This window comes from Acipenser ruthenus, unplaced genomic scaffold (genome assembly GCF_902713425.1).
Source record: "Acipenser ruthenus unplaced genomic scaffold, fAciRut3.2 maternal haplotype, whole genome shotgun sequence".
Lineage (NCBI taxonomy): Eukaryota > Metazoa > Chordata > Actinopteri > Acipenseriformes > Acipenseridae > Acipenser > Acipenser ruthenus.
In genome coordinates, this window is record NW_026707828.1 from 317 (window position 1) to 19,766 (window position 19,450).

General features: G+C 38.0%; 1 protein-coding gene across 1 annotated transcript; it reads right to left on the minus strand.

Annotated features, from left to right (window-relative positions):
- Positions 1–214: 214 nt before the first annotated feature.
- LOC117402464 (sarcoplasmic reticulum histidine-rich calcium-binding protein-like) lies at positions 215–13,477 on the minus strand. Its single transcript, XM_059019394.1, has 5 exons — positions 13,305–13,477; positions 12,682–12,728; positions 12,438–12,531; positions 4,249–7,589; positions 215–2,387 (listed from the first exon to the last, which is right to left on the minus strand). The coding sequence occupies exons 1-5, from the start codon at positions 13,348–13,350 to the stop codon at positions 2,304–2,306; spliced, it is 3,612 nt and encodes a 1,203-aa protein (XP_058875377.1). The 5' UTR covers positions 13,351–13,477; the 3' UTR covers positions 215–2,303.
- Between the last annotated feature and the right edge of the window lie 5,973 nt (positions 13,478–19,450).

Genomic DNA, 19,450 nt, shown 5'->3' on the forward strand with positions numbered 1-19,450 from the left:
GAGAAAATCTATTTTTTGTGTTTCCTTGTATATGTAGGACACACAAATAAAATTAACTTATATTGAAGTTCGCTGATTTCTTAGTCGTTCCTTGAAAGGTAAAGATGAATTGTATCACAAATAATTATTGAGATTGCTTGTGAGCTGCTAGTCAGCGAGGACACTGTAACACCCTTTCATCAACAGTAATCAAGCACGGTTTTTCACAACAGTATTGTAATCAGGAACAAATTTATTCCACAGCATGATCCAGATACATAATTAACACAATTAAATAGACCTTGTGCATCCTTTATAGCAACATGCTTCAGGTACAGTTAATAATTCTGTTCGTAATTGTGTAAAAAAACGAAATGTTCCCAGCAAAGCTTAAATACCAAACTCTAATTCATTAAAACAATGTGGCTATTGCATGTCTGTCTTCAGCTCAGCTGTGCTCATAATTCTGAAAATTAATTCACGGGTGCAGAAGTACATTTATTTTTATTGGTAAAATTAAATAATTAACTGATTTAGCACCTTTACAATAGAGCTGGAGCAAAGACATAAACTTGACAGGGGAACTATGTCAGTCTTTATTTATGAATGCTTATTGAATGTGTCCAGCTATAGTGGTGTATATCATTTTATATTGCATGGACTTTAGGTTATACTTCATTCATATGAAGTATCAACAAATCCCTTGGAACTGCAGTTTTAATTGTAAGAAGAAATGCCTGTCATGAGTTTTCAGTGGAGTGGCTTATTACAGCATTAAAAATGCAGACTAAGTGCACTATTCTTCCACCTCCCATGATCCCTGCAGTGGCCAAGTGAAGACAAATGAGAACGATTGTTTTACAGAACTTACCATTAATTATACTTTGCTAGACAGCTTAGTTTGTATTTAAAGTCAGTTGAAGAGATATTATCTGCCACTGGTGACTAGTGATATCACAATATTAGACAGAGTATGTATCACTATTTTGTAAAGAAAGGTGACCCTTTTTGTTTGCTGCACCCTGGCATTACTGGTTAGCTAACTGCTTTATTACTGCATTATTTCTTCATTGCTTTTTCTAGGGAAATGCTTTTAAAAGGTCTGCATTCATAGACCAGAGGGGATGAGAAAGGAAAGCATTTTTATAATTCCTGTAACAACACACAAAAATGAGGGACTTGAGTGGCTGCAAACCCAAATCAGCGATATAAACTTCAACTCCACAATAATCTGTGAAGGTTCAAAATGGTACTAAAGCTGAAAAGTAGGACACACACACACACACATATATATTGGTAGGGTTCAAAAGTTTGGAAACAACAAACGAGGTACTGCAAGACTAGTGGTGGGGATTGTATTGCCCATGTTTCCTTACTGTGACCCCTTACTAAATACCCTGGTATCTCTGAATAGATAATCATCTTTTTTTTTAAAGAGGAGTCAATTAAATACCAAGGTATTTAGTGAACAAGTCTGAGTGAAGTTATCCCGCAACAAACTCCCCATCCCCAGTTGTACTGCTTTCCTAGAAAACGAATAGTTTGGAGTACCATTCTACCTGTGACATGTCTTGCTCATGGGTCAGCAGTGTGGAGTAGTGGTTAGGGCTCTGGACTCTTGACCGGAGGGTCGTGGGTTCAATTCCCAGTGGGGACACTGCTGCTGTACCCTTGAGCAAGGTACTTTACCTAGATTGCTCCAGTAAAAACCCAACTGTATAAATGGGTAATTGTATGTAAAAAATAATGTGATATCTTGTAACAATTGTAAGTCGCCCTGGATAAGGGCGTCTGCTAAGAAATAAATAATAATAATAATAATAATAATAATAATAATAATTAAAATATTTTGTATGTTTTTTTTAGAGGAGACAATTATCTATTCAGAGATACCAGGGTATTTACTAAGTACTGTATGTATGTGTATTTGTATATAATACTCTTTTTAGGGTCTGTGTCATGATTAATAAAAAAACTTTTCCCAAAAAAAAAAAAAGTTTGGTCCCAGAATGTTGGATTTTATTGTTTGCAAACTCTGAAACAGATATCTCAAGAACAGAAACAATCACTTCACGATAGTTATTGGTAGTTAGTGCACAGGCTGAAAACGTGTCTATATTTTCTAAATAATTCTCATGCCAGTTAATAACATTAAAACTGCACACTACAAATATATCCAGTGTGCATGAAGCACTACATGTTGTAGACAGTAGTTATTTTCTGTTTTGTTGTGTATATAACAACCACGCAGGTTTACTATTTTATCTTCTACACTCATTCATTTTCCGAATAGCTTTGGAGTGCACAGTAGCATTCATCTCTTTTCACCCTCTACGGTTTTCATGAAGCTTCTCTGCTATTTTCTGCAGCTGTAGGTCCATGGATGCCAGGTTCTGAAGTTCTTTCTCCTGGGAATTTAATTAGGAAGAAAAAAAAAATGATGTTAATGGCCTGAAAACTTGCTCTGGTAACTGGCATGGGTCCATTACCACAATGCCGTATTCACAAAACTACCTCAACTTGATTTTTGGTGAATTGAGTAAACCCATTTTTATTATGAAATCATATGTATGAAACGTTGCACAGCCCTGCATTTTCTGAGGTACCGGTAGTGTAATCTTTATGTCTGTCTGAATCAATGGGCTACAGTTTTGTTATATTGTAGTATAGTAAAGTATTCTAAGACCTCAACTGTAATGACAGAAAGAAGACTGCTGTTTCATATTAATTGGCCCATCAGGAGAGCTTTGAAACATGGACTGTCCTTATTTCAAGTGCATTACCATTGAGGCCAAAAGAGCAAATGAGGAAGATAGCCCACTTTGATTCAACCACCAGTTTGCTAGTTGTCACAGAGGAGTGTACATAAGCAATCAATACACTATTACTGATATTTTTTAGTCGGAAATCCAATTTTTCAAATGGTATGCTGTTAAATGGGCATAGGATGGACAAGCAGAATGACATGTCCTTAAGACCTGTTGTCAACTTTTGACAGTACTGAACTCCCTACAGTCTCACTAATGTACTGTACAGTGAATAAACTCCATCTTCCATAAGCGTGCATGATCTTTAGATTTCCCTAAATGACAATTTTTTTCCTTTTTCACACTATCAGTGCCTAATTAGATGCCAATTAGTGTGACTGTTATAGCATATAAACTTCAAAAAACAATAGAATCAGTCAGATGGAAATTAACAGTGTGGCATTTAGACCTAGAATTAAGTCAGCCCTGGGTCTCAGAGGCAAAGGCCCAGTGCCCTAAACTTTTATCAAGGGAGCACAATAGGAACTGAGCTGTGTATCTTCCTTTTACTTTTTCTAACAAAAATACATTGTTAAACAGTTACAGCGACAGTCCTGGTGTCAACAGAAACAATAGTAACCTAAAGGTGCAGGTCATCTTCCAACTAAAAATATAATGCATTTGTCGGATTATTGACTTTGTCCATATTTTAACTTTCTGTGATGACAGTTCCTAAAGACAGTTCAAGTTGTAGAATGTAAAATAAGCACACTCTTGCTGCTTCTTACATCTACTTAAAGTCTAAATAACAAAACTGGCATTTAAAGGGGGGAGGGATTGTACAAGAAATACCCATAGCTCTGGTATTTTCATCATAGGTTTATAAGGTTGCAAACTTATTAAACACCTAAATGTTAAATTAGGTGAGTACTGAATACTGTGTATTGAAACTATCATAGATAAGGTGTGCAGCATTGTAGAGGGGTATGATATATAAACTATAACACTTATTTAAAAAAAAAATAATAATAATATATATTTCATGTTCTTTCATGTTTACTGTAGTAGAAGTATTTCACCAGTAGAGGAGAGTATACCAATTCTATATCCCCAAAGAGATTTTTAATGTTATCTACCTATGTTTTTTTGTTTGTTTAATGTTTTCAATATAAATGGTTATACCAAATGTCTTTGTTCAAAAATCTCCATTGAGTATACACGTAGTTAATGTCCATATCATGGCAATATTAATAGGTAAATCATTTTTATATAATTTTTTTACATCCAAACACTGTATAAGTGATACACTGGACTAGCACAACATGTACCCTTTTCTATATTTCGTGAGTTTAAACACTGAACTGTGCTTTAGAACTTCCTATGTATTGGTTTCCCGTTTTCTTGCATTGAACTTTTTTTTTGTTTGTCTTATCAATTGTCTTCGCCTCTCACAAACATACAATATGTGTTTATTAAAATCAAATGAATCTAATGTTTATATGTGCACAAAAAATCATCTTACCTCCTCTTGCGTGAATGGCCTCTGATGAGGGTTTTTCTTTTCTTCCTGAAACTCATGATGACTTCTCTTCTCCTCAGAAAGAAAGTCAACTGCCTTCTTGTAATTGAAAAGCTTTGCTAGTTCATCTATTCTATTACCAGAGAATGGCCTTTTATCTTGAAAGGGATGGGTCAGAAGGTTGTTCCGTTTCTCCTCATATCCGTGGTGTCCATATTCCATACCGTCGCTCCTCTTGTCCCACCAGTCGTCTTCTACAGCCTCTGGGTAATGACGTTTTTCTTCCTGGTGTCTTTCCTCTTCATTTTCTAGATTTTCTCTTTTGTCATTATGTTTCTCCCACCATACCTCCTTGTGGTAGGGACTGGAATTACCAGCTAACCTTTTGTCCTCATCTTCTCCCATATGTTTCTTTTCCTGAATGTGTCTTAGCACTTCCTCCCCTTCCTGACTTTGAAATCTCTTATCTTCGCCATGGTGCTTATTTTCTTCTACCTCACTATAATGTGCCTTCTCATAAGGATGGTGTCTCTTTTTTAGCTCCTCATCACTATCTTCTCCAAGGTATTGCCTTTTATCTTCACGAATCCTGTATCCTTCTGGGCTTTCTTTCACTACCTCACTTTCTTCAGAATGACGTCTCTTCTCTTGACTGTGATGTTGTTTCTCTGTCTCTTCACTTTCTTCAGAATGATGTCTCTTCTCTTGACTGTGATGTTTCTGTGTCTCTTCTTCACTTTCTTCAGAGTGCTGGTGCTTGTCTTCACTGTAGTGGCGCTTTTCTTCCTCCTCTTCACTTTCCTCAGAGTGGCTTCTCTTTAGTTCATGGTGACGGCTTTCAACTGAATGGTGTTGTTTTTCTTCATGGTGCCCTTCTTCCTCCTCACTTTCCTCTGGATTGTGTCTCTTTACTTTGTGGTGTCTCTTTTCCTCATGGTGTCGTCTTTCCTCCTCCTCACTTTCCTTAGAATTGTGCCTTTTCTCAAAGTCATGGTGCCCTTCATCCTCCTCACTTTCCTCTGAATTGTTTCTCTTTTCCTCATGGTGTCGTTTTTCCTCCTCCTCATCACTTTCCTTGGAAGGGTGTCTTTTCTCAAAGCTATGGTGCCCTTCATCCTCCTCACTTTCCTCTGAATTGTTTCTCTTTTCCTCATGATGTTGTTTTTCCTCCTCTTCGCTTTCCTTGGAATTGTGTCTTTTCTCAAAGTCATGGTGCCCTTCATCCTCCTCACTTTCCTCTGAATTGTGTCTCTTTTCTTTGTGGTGTCTCTTTTCCTCATGGTGCCGTTTTTCCTCCTGTTCGCTTTCCTTGGAATTGTGTCTTTTCTCAAAGTCATGGTGCCCTTCATCCTCCTCACTTTCCTCTGAATTGTGTCTCTTTTCCTCATGGTGTCGTTTTTCCTCCTCCTCTTCACTTTCCTTGGAAGGGTGCCTTTTCTCAAAGTCATGGTGCCCTTCATCCTCCTCACTTTCCTCTGAATTGTGTCTCTTTTCCTCATGGTGTCGTTTTTCCTCCTCCTCTTCACTTTCCTTGGAAGGGTGCCTTTTCTCAAAGTCATGGTGCCCTTCATCCTCCTCACTTTCCTCTGAATCATGTCTCTTTTCTTTGTGGTGTCTCTTTTCCTCACGGTGTCGTTTTTCCTCCTTTTCACTTTCCTTGGAATTGTGTCTTTTCTCAAAGTCATGGTGCCCTTCATCCTCTTCACCTTCCTCTGAATTGTGTCTCTTTTCCTCATGGTGTCTCTTTTCCTCATGGTGTCTCGTTTCCTCATGGTGTAGTTTTTCCTCCTCCTCTTTGCTTTCCTTGGAATTGTGTCTTTCCTCAAAGCCATAGTGCCCTTCATCATCCTCACTTTCCTCTGAATTGTGTCTCTTTTCTTTGTGGTGTCTCTCTTCCTCATGGTGTCGTTTTTCCTCCTCTTTGCTTTCCTTGGAATTCTGTCTTTCCTCAAAGCCATGGTGCCCTTCATCCTCCTCACTTTCCTCTGAATTGTGTCTCTTTTCCTCATGGTGTCTCTTTTCTTTGTGGTGTCTCTTTTCCTCATGGTGCCGTTTTTCCTCCTGTTCGCTTTCCTTGGAATTGTGTCTTTTCTCAAAGTCATGGCGCCCTTCATCCTCTTCACCTTCTTCTGAATTGTGTCTCTTTTCCTCATGGTGTCTCTTTTCCTCATGGTGTCTCTTTTCCTCATGGTGTAGTTTTTCCTCCTCCTCTTTGCTTTCCTTGGAATTGTGTCTTTCCTCAAAGCCATGGTGCCCTTCATCATCCTCACTTTCCTTTGAATTGTGTCTCTTTTCTTCATGGTGTCTCTTTTCCTCCTCCTCTTCACTTTCCTCAGAATTGTGTCTTTTTTCCTCTTCTCTTACTTCAGAGACCTGTCTCTTTTCTTCATGGTGTCTTTTTGCCTCTTCCTCTTCATTTTCTTCAGAATGGCGTCTCTTGTCTTCACTGTGGTGGTGTTTTTCTTCTTCCTCACTTTCCTTGGAATGGTGTCTTTTTTCAAAACTGTGCTGCCTTTTCTCTTCTTCACTTTCTTCAAAATAATGTCTATTTTCCTTTTGGTGATGTTTCTGCTCTTCATCATCTTCATCACTTTCTTCAGGTTGGTGTCTTTTCTCAGCAGTGTGGTGTCTCTTTTCTTCAGAATGATGTCTCTTATCTGACCACTCTTCATAGCTTCCCTCTGGAAAATTTCTAATCTCGTTGTGGCGTCGTTTGTCGTCTTCCTCTTTAGACTTGTTAGACTCGTCTGACTCTTTGCTTCTCTTTTCTTCAGAGGAATAGTTCCTTTTGTGTTTTCTATGATAGTGTCTGTGACTTCTGTATCTGCGTTTTTCTCTTGCATCGCTCTCCTCTTCTTCTGATCTCATCTCCTGATCATGCTCCCCATGAGCCTGCTCTTCAATAGATTCCTCCCCACTTCTCTTATTATGACCATGATGAGATATTTTATCCAACTCCTCACTCAGATCCAGAGGATACTCCTCACTTGTATGTCTCTTTTCTTCAACTTCTGTATGGTGGTTACGTTTTCTGATTTCATCTTCTTCACTGTCTGAATAATGCCTTTTGTCTTCCGCATCATAGTGCATTTTTTCTTCTTGACTGCTGGTCTCCTCACTTCTTTTGTCTGCTGTGTGGTGTCGTTTCTCCTCGCTCTCCTTGACATGTCTTTGATCCTCGTCATCTTGAAAGCTTCTTTTTTCCTCCAACTCTTTCTCCTTTAGGTTAGGCTCCTCCAGATATCTCTTTAACTCCTCTTCAGGTTCTTGTTTATGGTTGCCAAAATCCCCAAAATTCACAAGCTCTTCATTACTCTTCTTTTCCGTCATCTCATGTTTTGCACCTGATCATAAACAATAAATTAATTCCATCAATAATAAAAGGAACCATGTACATAAATAGGCTGTAATTCTATTATCATCATTACCAGTCCAGTGAGATGGGATAACATCTTTAGCATGTATTGTGCATTTGGTTTTAAGAAAACCAAATTAAAATGCTGCGGTAATGTTACTGTCTGGAAAGACCTTTTTTTTTACATACTTCATTAATGTCATAAAACTGATTAAGCACAAGATTCCAGGAATTACCGTCTGTGCCTAACATACCCAGAGATATTAAGTGCACCTATTTTATGTAGTCATTATACAGTATTTTCTTCTAGCCATGAACAAAACAAATCGTCAAACTGTCTTAAACCAAACTCAAAATAACCCCATACTGTGCCGCGGAGCAGTAATTGAAGCTAGAATGGCAGACAAATGTATAGGATGGTTTCCTCTACAGAATACAATTCAATCCACAACCAAATAATGTGTTTTTTTGGGTTGCATTGCAGAAAACTGCAGTAACTGCAGTAATCATACATTTGAACAACATATTGTCTTCTTCAATATTCAACAATAATAAGCATCTATATATTATTATCATACTGCATTTGGTTTTATGAATGTAAAAACAAATTCAGTATATTACCAAGAATCAAAATATACTATACTATACTTCTTAGACAAAGCTTTGGATGGCTTTAAAGTAAGTAACAAAAATGCACTTCCATAAATTATAAAATAGATTTTGCTCTAGGGTGTGAAATTCTATACTATTTGTAATACTATGGCTGATGTTTTGATTATGGTCTTTTATAGTGTCTCAATGAAATACCTTATCAGAAGTAAAGAATGCAGTCCTTTATGCATCCTCTAAAAAGTTCCTTTGGTATTTTACTCACTAAAATATACAATACACCCCCTCCATTCTCCATACATAGTTATATTTAAACAAAAGAAAACATACTGGAACCTTGTCTACCTGTTTCACATTTCTAGCCAGTTTGGAAAAATACTGCAATAGTATAAATAAAACTGTTTCCCCCATCTTGACTGCTACACAGAATCCTAAACCCTTCCCAAGACAAAAAAAAGATGATTGCTAATATTATACCACATATTAGTGTTTTAAAGAGATGTCATCCGGTTTCAGTCTTTTAAGAAGCAGTGCATTTGAAAATAAAAAAAAACACTTTATTTTTTATGTAGTCTATACTAGGTGGTTTATAAGTAGGGCATCTGTTTTTTTTTTGGTTTTTATTCATTTCATTTTTCAGTGATTATTTTTAGCTATTTTCGAGTTTTATTTAGCTTTTTATATACTGTATGCAGTTATTGTTTTTGGTTACTTTAAAAAATGCTTGGGTGTTTTTTTCTGTCACAATATGTATAGTAACTCGACAGTAATTGCACACTTAAGTTGTACCTTATTTCCTTTGCTGTCTTCCACAACAAAATCATTATGGTCATGTATGTATTTTTTACATTTCACCACAATTTGCAATTCTGTTTTATTCTATCTAACTGTAATACAGCCTTCTAATTGTAATCTCGTTTTAAATCTGGCAAGCAGAGTCTCCAATAGAAATAGTTGGGTGGGTTTAAAGTATTTAAAACAAATCAATGATGGAGGGACATTGCACAGCTGCACTGGGAAACAGTTGTTTTTGTTGTAGTAGTAGTAGTAGTTGTAGTAGTAGTAGTTTTTGTATGTAAAAGGAGTGAAGTCAATGTGAATTGAGTAACCATTTCCTGTATTTTTCCGGTGTATATTGGCTATACACTGATTTCATTTTTTATTTTATTTTTTGTATCGGCAGTGTTTTATCGGTTAAAACCCAAAATCAGAAGCCCTATTTATAATTGATTTGTAATGGATTTTAATGTAATGGTCGATTTTGTTTTAACTGCTGTCATTAACATTAGGCTATTAATAGGTCTGCTGTGAATACAATAGGTATCTTCAGGGGTGTAATTCTCAACAAAAAAAGTGCAGGCACTCATATGCACAGCCAAGAGTAAAGATTTTAAAAATGGAGACAATTTGAGTGTCAATGAATAAATACTTAAAAAAATGTATACATATTGGTACACGATACATTTATAAATACAAAATAAGCCTTAAAAAATAACTGAACAACTACAACCAAATCACCATAAACAAAGAAGCTGAAAATACTGAAAGCTTTGTATCCTCTACATGTATCACTCAGCTGTGTACTGTAATATAACACTTAAATCTTAAATGACAAGCATTAAGAAATATTACATTATGCAGTAACTGCTGTAGAGAGGGAGTTTTGTTTATATATATATATATATATATATATATATATATATATATATATATATATATACAGACATGCTCAAATTTGTTGGTACCCTTACAGCTCATTGAAATAATGCTTCATTCCTCCTGAAAAGTGATGAAATTAAAAGCTATTTTATCATGTATACTTGCATGCCTTTGGTATGTCATAGAATAAAGCAAAGAAGCTGTGAAAAGAGATGAATTATTGCTTATTCTACAAAGATATTCTAAAATGGCCTGGACACATTTGTTGGTACCCCTTAGAAAAGATAATAAAGAACTGGATTATAGTGATATTTCAAACTAATTAGTTTATTTAATTAGTATCACACATGTCTCCAATCTTGTAATCAGTCATTCAACCTATTTAAATGGAGAAAAGTAGTCACTGTGCTGTTTGGTACCATTGTGTGCACCACAATGAACATGGACCAGAGAAAGCAAAGGAGAGAGTTGTCTGAGGAGATCAGAAAGAAAATAATAGATGAGCATGGTAAATGTAAAGGCTACAAGACCATCTCCAAGCAGCTTGATGTTCCTGTGACAACAGTTGCAAATATTATTAAGAAGTTTAAGGTCCATGGAACTGTAGCCAACCTCCCTGGGTGCGGCCGCAAGAGGAAAATCGACCCCAGAGTGAACAGAAGGATAGTGCGAATGGTAGAAAAAGAACCAAGGATAACTGCCAAAGAGATACAAGCTGAACTCCAAGGTGAAGGTACGTCAGTTTCTGATCGCACCATCCGTCGCTTTTTGAGCGAAAGTGGGCTCCATGGGAGAAGACCCAGGAGGACTCCAGTTTTGACAGAAAAACATAAAAAAGCCAGACTGGAATTTGCTAAAATGCATATTGACAAGCCACAATCCTTCTGGGAGAATGTTCTTTGGACAGATGAGTCAAAACTGGAGCTTTTTGGCAAGTCACATCAGCTCTATGTTCACAGATGAAAAAATGAAGCTTTCAAAGAAAAGAACACCATACCTACAGTGAAACATGGAGGAGGCTTGGTTATGTTTTGGGGCTGCTTTGCTGCGCCTGGCACAGGGTGCCTTGAATCTGTGCATGGCACAATGAAATCTCAAGACTATCAAGGCATTCTGGAGCGAAACGTACTGCCCAGTGTCAGAAAGCTCTGTCTCAGTCACAGGTCATAGGTCCTCCAACAGGATAATGACCCAAAACACACAGCTAAAAGCACCCAAGAATGGATAAGAACAAAACATTGGACTATTCTGAAGTGGCCTTCTATGAGTCCTGATCTGAATCCTATCGAACATCTATGGAAAGAGCTGAAACTTGCAGTCTGGAGAAGGCACCCATCAAAACTGAGACAGCTGGAGCAGTTTGCTCAGGAAGAGTGGGCCAAACTACCTGTTACCAGGTGCAGAAGTCTCATTGAGAGCTACAGAAAACGTTTGATTGCAGTGATTGCCTCTAAAGATTGTGCAACAAAATATTAGGTTAGCGGTCCCATCATTTTTGTCCATGCCATTTTCATTTGTTTTCTTATTTACAATATTATGTTGAATAAAAAAGTCAAAAGCAAAGTCTGATTTCTATTAAATATGGAATAAACAATGGCGGATGCCAATTACTTTTGTCAGTTTCAGGTTATTTCAGAGAAAATTGTGCATTCTTAGTTTTTTGTGGAGGGGTACCAACAAATTTGAGCACGTCTGTGTATATATATATATATATATATATATATATATATATATATATATATATATATATATATATATATATCCTAAAAAAGGATGCTGTTATAAAAAATGGTATAAAAAAAACAACTGTGCTATGAAAAAAATGATACAAAAAGGTCTATGTCAAACAATGCACAATAGGGGCTAAAATTACCCCTCAAATTTATTATGTAACAGGCACTACTACTGCTACTAACGATGCACTTGACTTGGCCATTTTAATCTCCATAATATTCTCCGAAATCATCCCCATACTTTCCAGACCCTGGATACTAACCTACAACACCACCTGGCCATGCTACAATAATAGCCTTGGATTAGAACATATATCCCTGTTTCTTTTATTTATTTTGTACTTATTACTTATCGTACAATAATGTGTTGTGTTTCTGTGTAGATTAATTACCATGATCTATTCCAGAAAACTATGTTTCAGGCAGAAACAGTATAAAAGTAGACTTTATGTTATTTTATCCCTGGTATTGTGGTTTTTGCACAAGAAACAAAATGGTAAAAGACACATTTTCATAAAGTAATATAATTACTGTGGTTTACTTCCGCTTTTTTTTTTAGATGTGCATGCAAGTGAAAAAAAAAACATTTAATTAAAGTAAACTCTTCAAAATGTTTCAGAAAAGGGGGCATTGTAGAAAAAAAACACCTCGCCGTTTTTGTTTTCGTTTATTAGTCCTCATAACAGAAAATACTAGGATCACAACAAAACAAAGCGTTGATCACTAGGCTTAATATTTACCTTGCAAGTTGGGCCAGTGTTTGAAAATCTCAAACAAACAGTCAAATTGGATATTCAAAAACATGCTGTGTATATCGGGAAAGGATTAGAACTTACTTGTCTTTAGAATTTCTTTGCATGCTGGATCAACAAGAGGAGCGTTTGGTTTGGAAAGTGCATTGGAAAAGACTTCGACGATACATCGGGTCACCTATTACATGTTTAAAACATATTTTAGAACATAATAGAATATTTTCCTTTAGAATTTACCAAAACAAACTTAACATTGTTAAAAGCATAACTATGTATCAGTCTATAATATGCAAAATGTAACACTGGCAGTAGTAGAATTCACACGTACCAAGTCCTCTCTTCTTCCCTCCTTCCCAACTGGAACAGGTGTGATAACTGCCAAATAGACGTACAATTAACTGTTTAGAATATGCCTCCATATAATATACCAAACAACTGATGTTCAAATACGATTTGTGTGAATTGTACACAAAGTTAGATTCTTGGACCAGTATATTATTTATATTCTTGGAAACATTCATAAATAATAAAAACGTAGCACAATAAGCTTTTTCATTCCAGTTTTTCGTCACCTATAACACGCGCTAAGTTACTGTATTCATAACAGGACAATCTTGGCTGTGATGTTACTGACAAATACTGTTCAATAAGAAGATAACCTTTTTTTAATAATAATAATAATAATAATAATAATAATAATAATAATAATAATAATAATAATAATAATAATAGCAAAAACTGAAAATGCGTGCACTACTACGAAACGTATAAGCATTGGACATTCTGAACGGTCATTAAAACACAATTGCAGTCTCTCCCTCCAATGCGGAATAGCCATCTGAAAAATCTCAAACGCTGTCCACGGTGCTGAAACCGCGTGCGTCAGTTTTAATCAAAACCGAACTTTTTAGTCTAGTTGGATTTAGTTTAGCTAAAAAAAAACGTGCTTACCTCCCAATACAGATAAAAAGACAGCAACAAGAATTGAGAGCTTCATAATGGTACAGCGCAGTTCTTCCTCTTCCTCGTACGATCTGGATTTTTTCCTAAGATTTCACTAGTAACGAACCAACAAGCGCTGCGTCTGCTTCCACTGTGACTGCACAGCGCGATGGTCTCCAGCTCATAAAAGCAGCTCCGCTTCTTGAGCTTTTATATAAACCAGGGGGAGGCACAGGAAAGTGTTACGTAGGCAGCTCTGTTTTATCAGAGATCTGCGTCTTGTAGACCAGGAGAAGAATACGGCTACATATTCAAATTAACCAACTTTTTTTCTTACACATATTTATGAATATTTTTGATTGACGGATTACCTTTCGATATATAGTAATGATTTTAATCGATTCATCCTACATCTTTGATGAATTACATTTTGTGTAAATCGAAAAATACAGTATCAGGTGAAATATAATATAACATTGGAAACACTAAACGTTTGCATATATTTACACGTTCTTAAAAGAAATATGTCTATGTGCTCAGAAGACAGGGCTTAAAAGGTTAAAAATATTTTTCCTCCTCTTCACTTTCCTTGGGTTAACCTTACTGTACTGTGGGTTAACCTTAAAAGGTTCTAAAAATATATATTGTATAATATAATGTTTGTTTTACGATTGTGGACCTGCTATTTTTGTATTTTCTTCTTTTTTGTTATATAAAATGTATACAAATTACATTCATCATTAGATGAATACGAATCATTAGAGCTGAAAATTAGTCTGTCAGAAATCTGTACAGTCATCAGAACAATTAACATCATGTCACACATTCATTGTATCCCCAAACTAAACAATTTTAACAAGAGTGAACAGCATAATAACTTTGAAGCTAGTAAGTAATCAGAAAGATTACTCTAAGCATTTAAACAAAATGTTAAACAATTAAACTTCCACCCATCTTCAAGAGGATTGCATTGTTATGTTTGGTTTCTATAATAAGATCATTTGTTTATTAAATCCTTAATTAGTACTAACCAACGTTTTAAAATCAAATTTCTTTCCTTATTATTAGCAGTATCAACACTTTGACTGGCCCTATTTATTTTATTTAAAGTATTCTTGCTAAGGACTGCTGACTTGAACAAGCTAGGTGGCTTCTCTGAATTACATTAAAGCCTGCCTAATACAGTATTGTTTAAAAAGAGGAATATTTTCAGGCATAAACAATGTGCTATTCTGGTATGATATATATATCATGTTAATTTTTTTGTTTTAACCGATAAAACCTGATAAAACACAACCGATACAAAAAAATTAAATTGGTCGATAGCCAATGAAAACCGGAAAACACCAGAAAAACTGTGCAAATGGTTAATCTAATCACGTTGACTTTACCCTTTTCCCACTAAAAAAATAATAATAAATACATTTCCCAGTGTTGCTGGGCAATGTCCAGCCTTCCTGACTTGTATCGATTCGTTCTGAATACTTAAACTCGCCCCAACTACTGAGTGACAGCACATTCCTACATTTCTATTGGAGACTCTGCTTGCGAGATTTAAAACGAGATTACAATCAAGATGGATGGAGGTTTGCTAGCGGGATTTAAATCTGTATTACAGATTTAAAATACGGAGTATTTAAAACAGAATTGTGGCGAAATGTACAAAAACGCCTACACACAAAAAAACAGATGTGCCCTTGACCATATGGATTTCGCTGTGGAAGACAGCAAAGAAAAGAAGGTACAATTTAAGTGTGCAAATACTGTCGAGTTACTATACATATTTTGACACACACACACACACACACACACACACACGCTCGTGCATTTTGGAAAGTAACCGAAAACACTAATTTCATACAGTAGTATATCAAAAACGAAAGCCCCGAAAAAAAACGATTTCCATAAAACTCAAAAATAGCTCAAAATAAGCACCGAAAAATACACTTAATAAAAACCGAAAAAACGCCGTAAGAATATTACATGCTGAGTGAGACTTGCATAGTGATTTCTCAGATGGCTTTTGAATAGTGTTACTACTACACTGAGTTTTCTTTGTTCTGTTCTCTGACTAAATAAATACCACAGTATATTTGTCAGTTTTTGTGTAATTCTTAGTGACAGAGATGAAAAAAAAAACAACAGATTGTTGAGCGATTTAATAAATGCTGTTTCAGTTGTATGTTGACAGTTTTACCTACAGAAACACTGTTTAGATAATTGTTACTATTAAGGTGTAATCATTTTAATAGATCAGGTAAGTAAGTTGATCTATGATGTCATAGACGTGCGGTAATACAATTATTACCGCACGGTCATATGATCTTGTTCAGCCAATCACAGCACTTAATTTATCCAAGCCATTTTATAAAGTTAAATCATTTCATCTAGGGTTTCTGTGACGTCATAAATTACGAGACTGAAGGTCAAGTAATTTATAAACTGTCACAGAAACCCGAGATGGAATTGTTTTCCTTTAACTCACTGAAGAGGCCCATCTATTATTTTGTATAATACATGGATACCCTAGTGGTGCTAATATTAAAGAAGACGAGGTTCAGCAGTACAGTTCGGTTTTTTTAAACGTAGTGTTTCAGTGCTGTACAGACGTTCTATGTCATTGTCCATTTCTCCAGTTTTTCTGAGATACCAATGTACCAGCTTTTGTACCAGCTTTTTTTTTTTTTTTTAAACGTATTCTCATTTTGTTGATAGATTAATGAACATTTCTGTACTGTGGGTTTTGTCGAGTGGTTGAATATTGACATTTTGTGTTTGAATTGAAAGTGATGGTCTTGAGGAGTCGAATGGGTCAAAGTTCAAATATATTTTCCTCTAGGTATTATAACTTTTTGACGTCACTACTGTGATATTATGCTTTTTTTTTTAGAATGGGCTTAGGATGCAATTATTATTATTATTATTATTATTATTATTATTATTATTATTATTATTATTATTATTTATTTCTTAGCAGATGCCCTTATCCAGGGCGACTTACAGTCATAAACAAATGCATTTCAAGAATCACAGTACAAGTAATAATACAATTAAGAGCAAGATAAATACAATGACTTTGATTCTAGCAAGTACAAGTATGACAAAATACGATTCAGTAATGGAGCAGATAACAGTGTCAGTGATAGTTGCATCAGGATATAATTAAATACAAAATACTACAGATTAAATAAAATTTAACAGATTACAGTAATCAAAAGTACAGGATTAAATGCAGTAAAATAGGGGGACAGATAAGAGCAAGTAAAGCGCATTAAGGAAGAGTGATAAGTGTCCAGGGGGAAAAACAGAGGAGTTCTACAGGTGCTGTCTGAAGAGATGAGTCTTGAGGAGGCGCCGGAAGGTGGTCAGGGACTGGGCAGTCCTGACATCTGTAGGAAGGTCATTCCACCACTGCGGGGCGAGGGTGGAGAAGGAGCGGGCTCTGGAGGCAGGGGAGCGTAAAGGAGGTGGAGCCAGTCTTCTAGTGCAGGAGGAACGGAGAGGTTGAGTGGGGGTGTAGGGAAAGATGAGGGTCTGGAGGTAGCTGGGTGCAGTCTGGTCAAGGCATCTGTAGGCTAGTACAAGCGTCTTGAACTGGATGCGAGCGGTGATCGGGAGCCAGTGGAGTGAGCGGAGCAGTGGCGTTGCATGGGAGAAGCGAGGCAGAGAGAACACCAGGCGAGCAGCGGAGTTCTGGATGAGCTGGAGCGGACGGGTGGCAGACGCAGGGAGGCCAGCCAGGAGGGAGTTGCAGTAGTCTAGGCGGGAGAGTACCAAGGCCTGGACCAGGAGCTGGGTGGCGTAGTTGGTGAGGATGGGTCGGATTCTACGGATGTTGCTCAGGAAGAATCGGCAAGTGCGTGCCAGAGTGGAGATGTGCTGGGAATAGAGGCAAGGGTCCAGGGTGACTCTGAGGTTTTTAGCTGAGGAGGAGGGAGAGAGTGTGGTAGATTCCAGAGGAACAGAGATAGAGAGATCAGAGGAGGGGGAGGAGGAGGAGGGAAAGAAAAGGAGGTCAGATTTAGAGAGGTTGAGTTTGAGGTGATGCGAGTGCATCCAGGAGGAGATAGCAGACAGACAGATAGAGAGGAGGGGATGGTGGAGTCAGAGGTGGGGAAGGAGAGGAAAATCTGAGCATCATCAGCATAGAAATGATATGAAAAACCATAGGATGCAATGAGGGGGCCCAGGGAGCGGGTGTAGAGAGAGAACAGGAGAGGACTCAAGACTGACCCTTGGGGGACTCCTGTTGAGAGAGGGTGAGGTGTGGAGGTTGCTCCACGCCAGGTTACCTGGTAAGTGCAGTTGGAGAGGTAGGAGGAGAACCAGGCCAGAGCAGTGCCAGAGATTCCCAGGTCAGCGAGACAGGATGGTAGAATAGAGTGATTGACAGTGTCAAAGGCAGCAGAGAGGTCGAGGAGAATTAGGACAGAGGAGAGAGATGCAGCTCGGGCAGAGTTTAGTGAGTAGGTGACAGACAGGAGGGCGGTTTCAGTGGAGTGATCTGAGCGGAAGCCAGATTGGAGAGGGTCGAGCAGAGAGTGGTTGGACAGGAAAGCAGAGAGCTGGCGGTGTACAGCCCGCTCAAGGGTTTTGGAGAGGAAGGGTAGGAGGGAGACAGGACGGTATCTCTGGAGTGAGGTGGGGTCGAGGATAGGTTTTTTGAGGAGAGGAGTGATAGAGGCTTGTTTGAAGGCAGAGGGAAAGAGACCAGAGAGGTGTTGAGAAGGGAGGAGATGAAGGGAAGTAGAGCAGGAGCAGCAGCTTGAAAGAGGTGAGTGGGGAGGGGGTCCAGGGCACACGTGGTGGGTTTGTGACCCTGGAGCAGGGAGGAGAGGTCAGTCTGAGAGAGGAGAGAAGGTGGAGAAGGAGGGTGAGTTAGTAGGGGATGCAGTGGGTGTAGGGGTTGGAGCAGGAGGGAGTGCGGGGGAGGGAGAGGTGTTAAAGAGTTTGCAGATATCTGAGATTTTAGAAGAGAAGAAAGAAGCAAAGTCATCAGAGGAGATAGAGGAGGGAGGAGGGGGTAGGGTTTAGGAGGGAGGAGAAGGTAGAGAATAGTTTACGTGGGTTGTTAGTGGAGGCTTGGATTACAGATTGGAAATAAGTACATTTAGCAGAGGAGAGAGTAGAGGAGAAGGAGGAGAGGAGAGTGTGGTAGAGGTCTAGGGCAGCAGAGAGTTTGGTTCTCTTCCATTTCTTTTCAGCAGATCGCAGTGTGATTCTTGCTGAGCGGAGCGCAGAGTAGAGCCAGGGTTGGGGAGGGGAAGGGCGAGCAGGTCGGGAGGTGAGGGGAGGGAGGAGGTGAGGGAGGAGAAGAGGGTGGAGGTAGCAGAGTCTACAGAGAGTTGTGAGAAGGAGTCGATAGGAGGGAGGTGAGAGAGAGCAGTGGAGGCAAGGACAGAGGGGGAGAGAGCGGAGGTTACGGCGAGAGGTGACAGTGGGGGTAGGAGGAGCAGGGAGAGAGGGGAGAGACAGAGAAAAAGAGATGAAATAGTGATCAGAGAGGTCCAGGGGGGTGACAGAGAGGGTGGAGGGGCAGCAGGCCCTGGAGAAGGTGAGGTCCAGTTGACGGCCAGCTTTGTGGGTAGGGGGGGGGGGGTGGAGAGAGACAGAAGTCGAAGGAATGAAGGAGAGGGAGGAATCCGGCAGAGTGGCTGGGTTTGGAGAGATGGATATTGAAGTCATCTACCAGGACAGTTGGGGTAGACAGAGAGGGGAGGGAGGAGAGTAGATAGAGCCTTCATCCACGTGTATGTATATATATATATATATATATATATATATATATATATATATATATATATATATATATATATATATATATATATATGTACCTACTTATTAGACCAAGCATGGAAAATCATTTTTCACAATAAACCTAAACTTCACTGCAAACAATCCTTTACTGACTTCGCTGATAGGTCTCAAAACTTGCTGGTCAAAATGAGATGCGATGTGCATGAAGGCCTATCCCAATCAGTATTTTGTGTAAACTTGTGGATGAGCTGTACATTGAAACTCAAGAAGGCGCTGTGTGAAGCACATTACATAACTAAAAATGTCAATTTCACAAACATACTGAGGCACAGTGTTATTATTCATGGACAAAAATAAAAATGTATCACTGTCATGTCTGCAGTTGCCAGTGTTTAGAT